General features: G+C 41.7%; 1 protein-coding gene and 1 long non-coding RNA gene across 3 annotated transcripts in view; one reads left to right on the top strand and one right to left on the bottom strand.

The window, feature by feature from the left end:
• The window catches only part of pknox2 (pbx/knotted 1 homeobox 2), a 70,732-nt gene that overhangs the window by 28,982 nt on the left and 31,750 nt on the right, over positions 1-10,000 (bottom strand). Inside the window, exon 2 of the mRNA XM_080833724.1 lies at positions 1,144-1,250. Coding sequence (XP_080689850.1) covers positions 1,144-1,230 — 87 coding nt within the window. The 5' untranslated portion in view covers positions 1,231-1,250. The remainder of the gene's footprint in view (positions 1-1,143; positions 1,251-10,000) is intronic.
• Positions 4,877-6,231, top strand: LOC308378807. 2 transcript variants are annotated; one of them, XR_013968979.1, is made up of 4 exons: positions 4,877-4,932; positions 5,373-5,412; positions 5,624-5,707; positions 5,831-6,231. It is a non-coding gene; the product is annotated as an uncharacterized lncRNA (long non-coding RNA). The 2 variants fall into 2 exon arrangements; XR_013968980.1 differs by having other exon boundaries at positions 5,624-5,733.

The following is a 10,000-nucleotide window of genomic DNA, read 5'->3' as shown; positions in this document are numbered from 1 at the left end:
GGGAGGGGTGGGGGTGGAGGGAGACAGAGGTTCTGCAGGGAGGTTGGGTGGGGGGGGGGGGGGTGGTGATGTAGACTGCTGTGGTGAAGCAGCACAGTTACCCATACTGCACTGCTCTCTCCAAAGCGAAGAACATGAAAGGAGAGGAGGAATGTGTGAAGGTGTGAGGCGGCGGATCAGACCATCTGAGCCATGCAGCATGGTGTGGAGTGGCATGCTAAACACAACTAAATACAGCTATTCATTTCCACTAAAATCATTTCAAAAGTCTCACAGCGTCTATACTGACCAAAACAAGTAGTCGAATGACCAGGTATTGCTATATTGTTATTATAAAAGATGATCAACACTGAATTATCTCTTTCTGTCTCTCTCTCTCTCTCTCTCTCTCTCTCTACCTATCGTGAAAGTAGATATCTAGTTGGAGAAAAGAAATGGTTATGTCTATATCTTTCAACACATGATTAATAAATGATCTTTCTAGACTGCACATGTGTTGCGTAGAGGAGGAATGTGTGAAGGTGTGAGGCGGCCATCATCAGCCCATCTGAGCCATGCAGCCGGCACACCTTCATTTATGGGTTTAGACTCAGCTCTTTTTTTACGTGCTCTTATGAGTGGTGGTGGCCTTATTTGTATTTATTTTGTATTTGTTTATTTGATGAAGAGGGACAGTGTGCATTAATAAACATTAACATGTACATGCACCCAATTGTAGCCAAAAGGCTAGAGGTTTATCATTTATGTCATGAAAAAAAGAACAAAACTTTTTAGCTTTTTAGCACTTTTAGCATGGCGTGGCTAAATACAACAAATACAGCTAAATACAAATGCACATTTATATGTTGCATACCATCTCTATTAAAGAGCCTTGAAAAATGTGTACTGTAATCATGATGTACTGTACAGTATATGTGCCTGAGACTGACCTGTATATGTATCTGAGACTGACCTGCATATGTGCCTGAGACTGACCTGCATATGTGCCTGAGACTGACCTGCATATGTGCCTGAGACTGACCTGTATATGTGCCTGAGACTGACCTGTATATGTGTCTGAGACATGATGTACTGTACAGTGTATGTGTATGAGACTGACCCTTAATCATGATTTACTGACCAGTATATATGTATGAGACTGACCTGTTGGCTCTCCTGGTACGATGGTGGAGGAACGCTTTGTGTGGCCATCATTGTCAGTGCTGGTGCTGGGGACACATGTTGCATCATGGGACTGATTCACATGGATACTGTGGGACAGACAGACAGACACACCGAGTTCATTTGGAGACTGTGGGACAGACAGACAGACACACCGAGTTCATTTGGAGACTGTGGGACAGACAGACAGACACACAGAGTTCATTTGGAGACTGTAGGACAGACAGACAGACACACCGAGTTCATTTGGAGACTGTGGGACAGACAGACAGACACACAGAGTTCATTTGGAGACTGTGGGACAGACAGACAGACACACAGAGTTCATTTGGATGAAGCAGGTCGGATAGAGACAACCAGTGCTACTACCAGTCCCGCATAATGCAGGCATTACATATTCAGCACTTTCAAAGGAGTTACCGTAAGGCTAATGCTGCCATTCTATGTCTTATGAGGTACTGCGATAAAAAATGTTTTTAAAAAAGATGGAGATGCTAGCAATTGCCTCAGAGCACATTAGAAAATAGATATTTGGCAGGGGGGTTCTGGTTTGCATTGTTTTACTCTGTATCACTACTGGCCTCATGTATGGAGCGTTTAGCGATTAGATGCTATCTCATTTCACTGGCCAACGCAATAAATGTTCTATTAATGTATCTTAACAGGTACAACTTTTGCAAGCAAGGGCTGAGCCAATACGAAACTCTGACACTAATGTCTTACATTCTGATAAACAGGTTAATCGCCCCGACCGTAAAGCACTTTGGGTGAACCTCTGTTGTTTTTAAACATGCTAATAAATTAAAGTGAGTAAAGAGTAATGGCTTGCCTCACAGAGGTTATCCATTTGTTGCAGAAGAGAACAGATAGATTTATTATAAAGCATTTAGCTGTTTGATTCTGCTTTCATCCTGGCTAATCAAGCAGAAAGAATATGTGTAGCCTTTTACACGGTGCACTGGGGAAGAAGCCGTTTGCATCGTTATGACATTAACAATTGATTTGTTTAACATTTGAATTGCTATCTTAATGAATACAGTGTAACACCAACTTATTATTTCCTATTACATTCCTTTTGTTTTCTATTGTCCTCTCCTCTGATCCCGTATCCAATTTAGGTTGACCACAAATTTCTGAAATATATTTCCATCTAAATAGATATTATTTGGTTATAGATCTATTTATTATAAATCTGAACAAATATCCCATCTCATTTCATCCAAACCAGATCTCCTAAGGGGGAAGCCATGGGCCAAAGCAGGGCATGTGTGTCATGCATAATACATAACCATGACCAAAGCATCACTTTGAAAAATCAATTGAGATGCTCTTGCCACATTGTTTCAATGTGGTTGGCAGCCACGGATATCATGTTCATCTTTCAGTCTCTTCATTGGTAGATCTGAATGTGCTAAATTGTGATTTAAGACCAGTCAGGGTCAGACCTCAAGAAACAGCGGTAAGGTGCAGAGAAAGCAGAATTATACAATATGGAAGGTTTCTGTTTTGACCTGTCAATTTAGGTCAAGAGTTTAATTTCCACTCAAATCATTTCAAAAGTCTGACAGCGTCTATACTAGCCACAACAAGTAGTCAAATGACCAGGTATTGCTATATTGTTATTATAAAAGATGATCAACACTGGACTATCTCTTTCTGTCTCTCTCTCTCTCTCTCTCTCTCTCTCTCTCTCTATCTCTCTATCGCGAAAGAAGATATCTAGTTGGAGAAAATAAATGGTTATGTGTTTCTATTTCTTTCAATACATGATTAATAAATGATCTTTCTAGACTGCACATTTGTTGCATAAGGGCATAGGTGCCATCTGAATGTGCTCGGCCACTCAAAGCCTCTATTCGAAATGTCCTCTGGAAACATATAGTGACAACAACAAGGCAGGGAACTAACAACATTTCCCTGCTAATCAGAGGCCCATCAGACCGTTGTCAGAGGGCTAATTAACACTGGCCGGGGTCAGCTTGATCTCCAGAGACACAACTCCGATAGAGGCTTCCAGATAATTGGCCCCTTGTTGCAACATACCGACTCAAAGGCCCCCTACCTGTGTCTCAACCCCTCTGGGGAAAAAACAACCCGTTCGGTGCTCATTCTGTGCTTTCAAACCTCCTTCTCCTTCCATCTACTTTTGTAGCTTAAACGCAAGATGCTAATTACCTTATTTATACAACACCCCTCAAGCATATGCACTAGGTGCTTTCCAAGACATACTAGTTATCGCTAAGGTATTCCTCAGACGTGTTACGTCAGCGACTCATAGGGCCAACACAAATATAAAAGGGCGCAGCCATAAATGCAGAGAAGAAAACTGCGTCCCTGTGTCCCTGCGTTGATGTTGTGTGTGTGTGTGTGTGTGTGTGTGACGCCTTTGTCAGCGGCCATGACTGTGCCTACACTGTGGGAAACCCCTCCATGGCGAGTGACCTCTACATACCCCGAGGTGACCTGTCTGAGCGCACGTCCTTCGCCAGACAGACGAGCCATTCGCTTGATTTTTACGACATGCAAGGAGTTTTTGAGGGGGCTTCGTGGAGAAGTACAAATATAGACCCACTTTCCTGTGGACTGTACGTCATGGAAGAAGAATGTCTGTCCTGTCTGCTGTGCACTAATTATTCCCACTCATACTGCAGGCATAGAGTCCCCCTTGATGGTTTAATGAATCTGACAAATACATTTACTAGGAGATATGGGTTCTGACAGTCCATGACAGACACATCTAACCTCCAATTCTGACTAAGATGTCATGATTGACACAGCCTTCAAGCCTACAAGCGCTACGTGGTCAAAATGAAATGACATAATTCGTGCCTGCCCTCTACACCACTGTAAACCTGTGCAAAGCTTGTTTATATACTGGTGGTTGTCAAATGCATAGTGTCTATTGTAAACATGCTTCTGTAATCATAAACTTGTCAACATGTGGCATGAACTAAAATAAATAAATAACGTATGGCTCACATGCTAAAGGGCACTTTAAGTCCATTTAATCACTTACTTGCCATCTGAGCCTGAGTTGTCTAATCATTTATCATTAATTTACAATCATTTACAATAGAAACCAAATTATTTGTTACATTTTTAGAAAAGTTTTAGAGCAACGTATCTGTTTACATAAATATCAAAACACACACTGCAAAAAATGCTTTTCTAACCTAGTGTTATTACTCTTATATTAAGATGAAAAATCTAGTTGGTCTTGTTTCTAGCTAAATTGTACTTACCTAGTGCTTTCTTGGTAAGGTTATTTTGACCTATTTCAAGCAAATATAACTTGGGCTGTCTTGATAAGCAGATTTGCACTTAATTTGAGTTCTTTTAAACTAGATTTGAGTACTAGATCTTAAAATAATCCACTTTAAGTGTGGGAGTCTTATTTTAAGTTGAAAACGTTTAATTTCAAGCATAAATTCGCTTGTTTTTTTCTTAACGGATTAAAGGTCATAATTCAAGTTATTTTCAAATAGATATGAGTTTTAACAACCACTTAATTGCACCATGTAGTTCAAGTGACCTAAATCACTTAAAAAACACAGTCAAATATACTTGAGATACATGTGGATTACCACTGAGCACAAGATGCTCAGTCAGAAGTGTCGTCATAAACCACAAGTTTTCCTCAAACTTGGTGGCACGATCGGATTCACTCGAACACATCTCAAAACGTCTCTGAGGCTGCATGCCAGTGATGTGAACTGAAGGAAGTACAACAGCTGAAGAAAACATCGTGCCTTTCTACTTCAAAAGCTAAAGGTAAGCTCACATAATTTAACTTCTGCCTACTTTGGTAATTCGTCAGCGATATTGAAAACCAAAATGTATCGTAAATGACCAAGACCTCTGGTTGAAGTTATAAACTTTTTAGCAAACAAAGCTAGCACAGTTGGCGTTAGCTAAGACGGCTAACCTAGCACATTGAAGCACATTTCGACTGAGCTAACGTATGTTTTTAACTAGTGCCAGGTAATACAATGTCAGAAAGTGTCCCTATTAGTCTTGTCTGTGAAAAGTAAGCAAGTTTAGAGGACTCATTTAGTGTGAATGTTGGTGATATAATAGCTAGTAGCTGCAGTTAGCTCTTAGCTGGCTAGCTACTCTATATTAAGGATCCCCCACACTGACAGAAGCTTTAACATGAAGTTCAAGATTTTTTTCTTTCTGAAAGAGTAAGAACCCTTTTCTTTAAATTACAGATGGAGCAATTGGACATGACAACACAGTAACTTCTGGAAGGTAAGTCTATATTAGTAGATATGATAGAAGATGGTTGTATAGATAAAGCCAAAGATTGTGGCTAGACTGGCTATGCATGTTTTCCTGGTCATTATCGCCACATAGCCGATATGCTTTCACTCTTTTCCTTGAATCCTCAGTGCTCTTAAGTATCCATAGTTTCAGAGACATCATAAATATTACTGATTCACTCTTACCCCTTTGTTTGCAGCTGCACAGATCATTGCCTTGTTGGAGGTTCTCCTAAAAATGTTCCCTTCCTCAGCCGTCCCTCCAAGAAAACTCAAGTCAGCAAGTGAGGCACTACACAATGTCCTTGAGGTGGGTTTTAGTGTCAGTACATAATGGTTTCATTTGTGAATTTCATGTGTTTGGTTTAACTTCATTCTGCCCCCCTCCCCCAATTTGTTGCTTTCAGCCATCTGAGGACCCCAATGTCTTCTTGCGTAAAAGGCCGCTTAGCAGTCCTGTCTTCATCATCGACTCCAACAATGTGCTTCCGACAGTAAGCAATACCCGACTGACGACCTTGCCAAGGGACATGCTTCCGGAGTCCCTCATGATACTGATGGGATGTTGCTATGTGTGCCAGTTCACCTATTCCAAGTGAATTGCTACGCTATTGTCCATAATACAAACAGATGTACTGAAAGATTCTATTGACGAGAGTGAAAAGATGACAACATATAAAAAGGTGCTTGCTGACCGGCAAGAATTCATCCAAACCTAGTCTGTCTCTCCCTCTCCTCTTTGTCAACCTCTCTCTGTATGTCACTCTTCTCTATGCCCCACCCCCCCTCTATCTCTTTCTCTATATGTCTGGAGGTCAGGACAGCACACAGTAACACAATGTCCAATGTATTTCCAGCTAAATTTGTTAATGATTTGTTGGCTGTTGGATGATTTCCGACTGTTTGATGTGTTGCTGAATTGTTATCGTTTATGTTAGATGTCAATGTACCTTATGTCTGACAGTTAACTAAAATCATTATGTGTAATATGTAATTAAGTACATTTAAGCATTCTGATGCTTAATATTGTTCATTATTGTCAATACCTGTTATTGGTTTTCTTCATTAACAGGGTAATAAAACAGTGATAAATAATACGTTGTGAAATGTTCCCATGATTTTAAGAGCTATTGGTCTGATTTGAAGTAACATAAAGCTTTAGTACTCCAGGTTTGAGTGATGACAGACTTCTTTGGAAGTTACTATATGACTTGAAATCAGTGTTGTCAGTCTAAATTTTACTCTTATTTTAAGATTTTGTGGTCTTATGTAGAAGCCTGAATTGTTTCTTATTTCAAGTACTAATGCCTCAGAAGATCACTAGATTTGAGTGACATTAGGCTTATTTTGAGGTAACTGCATGGTTTGAAATAAGTAGAATTAGTCTTATTTCAGGACATTCTGTGCTTGAATTGTCTCTTATTTCAAGTACTAATGCCTCAGAAGTTCACCAGATTTGAGTGACATCAGGCTTATTTTGAGGTAACTACATGTCTTAAAATGAGTGGAATTAGTCTTATTTCAGGACATTCTGTGCTTGAATTGTCTCTTATTTCAAGTACTAATGCCTCAGAAGTTCACTAGATTTGAGTGAAATCAGGCTTATTTTGAGGTAACTACATGTCTTGAAATGAGTGGAAGTAGTCTTATTTCAGGACATTCTGTGCTTTTGGAGTAATGGTCTTATTTTAAGAAATCTTAACAAGCCAAATTTGCTCAACGCACTGGCAGCCAAATTTGCTTGTTTTAAGCAAAATCCTGCTTAAATATCTAATTATATGTCTTAAATCTAGAGGGGCATTTTTTGCAGTGCACAGAGACTTCTGCAAATCACCGGCCCTACCAACAGACAACAGAAGAATGCAAGACCATGCTATTTGAGAAACCAAACAGCAGCATCTTAGTGATCATATAATCAACACCATCAACACCTCCATCTTCGTGTCAGACGTCGAAGAAATGCATGAAATTTGCACTGCAAATTGGACTCTTGCTTCAAATTGCATATTTCATGAACTCCCAACCAAATCATACAAATTGAGGATGTGTGTGTGTGTGTCTGTGTGTGTCTGTGTGTGTGTGTGATTTGTATACTGATTACACTCCTTCCCTGTGTTCTCAATCCAAATGAGGATGTGTGTGTGTGTGTGTGTGTGTGTGTGTGTGTGTGTGTGTGTGTGTGTGTGTGTGTGTGTGTGTGTGTGTGATTTGTATACTGATTGCACTTCATCCTTGTGTTCTCAATCCAAATGATATCAGCCGAGAGGCATCTTCCCTCTTATCTGGCCTCATTTTAATTGCAAATGTGGTGAGTGAGCTGGTAATTAAATGGAAAATTGCACATTAATTGATGAGACTAAAGATAAAGCAATTCCAATTATTGCACAGTATTTTAGGGAGCCTCTCAAGTCTTAGTCCCCTGAGAAATACAGTACCTGACAACACCAGTAAACACACACACACACACACAAAAACAGAGATCGAAAGAGAAAGAGAGAGAAAGAGAGAGAGAGAGAGTCCTCAATGTGCCTTTACATGCATGCATGGTACCCTTGGCCTAGATTGGTCTACAGCAACTCCAGTCGACAGAGGAACAGGAATACATGTGTAAGAAAAGGGTCAAAAATGAAAACAAAAGGTCTCAAAAGAGCTTCTGTATACATAGTTGCACTGCCTGTTTCACATTTGATAGCTATGACTGACACAGATATTCATATTTAGCATGACGCTAGTTCAAAAAGAAGTTGCAGGGGGCAGAGACTGTGTTTACAAGCAAGCAAGCGCTTCATCAATAAGACTCCCAGTGAAGACTCTTCTAATGCTGCCTCTCAAAAGCCTAAATCCCTCATCTGTTCTAGTCAACTTGACCACAGCCACCGTCGTTAGCATGTATGATAAGAAGAGCATCATTTACACAAGCGGTGGGCTGAAGCACAGCTATTGATGAGGTGGTTCACAAAACTTACATTTCTCTCCCTCCGTCTATCCCTTTCTCTCTCTCCTCTCTCTCTCTCTCTCTCTCATTCTCTCTCTCATTCTCTCTTGTTCGCTCTTCCCTAGTGTAAGAGACGGATAAACAAAAACTAAACAGAGACAGGTGATGTCTTGAGAGGGGAGGATGTGGTGGGATGTTTACTGGGCACTCGTCATTTACAAGCGTGCCATGTTTATGTAAGTCGAGGAACATGTCTTTCCTAAAATGTCTTCGTAAACACATGTTTACCACATACTTAAACATCAGCTATCAGAGGATTAAAGTCTGAACCCACCTCTCTCATAATGCCACTGAAACCTTTGTGGTCTACATTTCAGTCTGTATAGTGTGGCGCCTGTAATAACTCTGGATTTCCAACACTGGCACAAACCCTGCTTTATTACCAAGGTTATTAGAGAATGCATTCTGGAACATTGAACATTTTATTAAAGAATAAATATATTTTCTGGGACATTGAAATACTTTTTTTGACCAGGTTGAAAGCACACCTCAATTCTTGTTAGCCTGTTTAGCTGTTTAACTCCCCCCCCCCCCCCCCCCCACACACACACACACAAACACACAAACACACAAACACAGATACATAAATCTCCACGACCACCCTTCCACCCAATTCATGATTCACAATACTCTGTGTCATGCCATTTTCCATTAATTAATAAATCAGCAATTCTCCTCAGCATGGGACTGGGCAAAGAGGGAGAGAGAGACAGACAGAGAGAAAGAGAGAGGGTGGCGATGAGAGAGAGAGAGAGAGAGGAGAGAGTGGTGATAGGAGAGAGAGAGAGAGAGAGAAAGAGAGAGGGTGGCGATGAGAGAGAGAGAGAGAGGAGAGAGTGGTGATAGGAGAGAGAGAGAGAGAGAGAGAGAGAGAGAGAGAGAGAGACAGAGAGAGTGGGGAGTGGTAATGGTAGGAAGAGAAAGAGAGAGAGAGAGGGAAAGAGAGGGAAAGAGAGAGACAGGGAGGGAGAGAGATAGGGAGGGAGGGAGGGAAGGATTTGCTGGTGCTGGTGTGGGCAGAGAGAGAGAGAGAGAGAGGGAAAGAGAGAGGGAAAGAGAGAGAGAGAGAGGGAAAGAGAAAGGGAGAGAGATAGGGAGGGAGAGAGATAGAGAGGGAGGGAGGGAAGGATTTGGAAGTGCTGGTGTGGGCAGAGAGAGAGAGAGGGCTGGAGAGGCTGAGGCCCCAGTAATGAAGAGGGGAGAGGCTGAGGCCCCAGTAATGAAGAGGGGAGAGGCTGAGGCCCCAGTAATGAAGAGGGGAGAGGCTGAGGCCCCAGTAATGAAGAGGGGAGAGGCTGGGCTACGGGGTCAGGGCCAGCGGGGCCCACTGTGGCCCCCACAGGCCAGAGCACACCCCGGGGCCAGAGGACGGGCGCTCCACGCAGCTCATTAACCTGAGCAAGCAGCAGGTGGAGAGGGAGCTACCACACAGGCTAATGCTGTGCAAAAGATACACACTCACACACACACACACACACACACACACACACACACACACACAGCAGGTGGAGAGGGAGCTACCACACAGGCTAATGCTGTGCAAAAGATACACACTCACACATACACACACACACACACACAC

This window comes from Sprattus sprattus, assembly GCF_963457725.1.
Source record: "Sprattus sprattus genome assembly, chromosome: 1".
Classification (NCBI taxonomy): Eukaryota; Metazoa; Chordata; class Actinopteri; order Clupeiformes; family Clupeidae; genus Sprattus; species Sprattus sprattus.
This window is presented reverse-complemented; position numbering and strand designations above follow the sequence as displayed.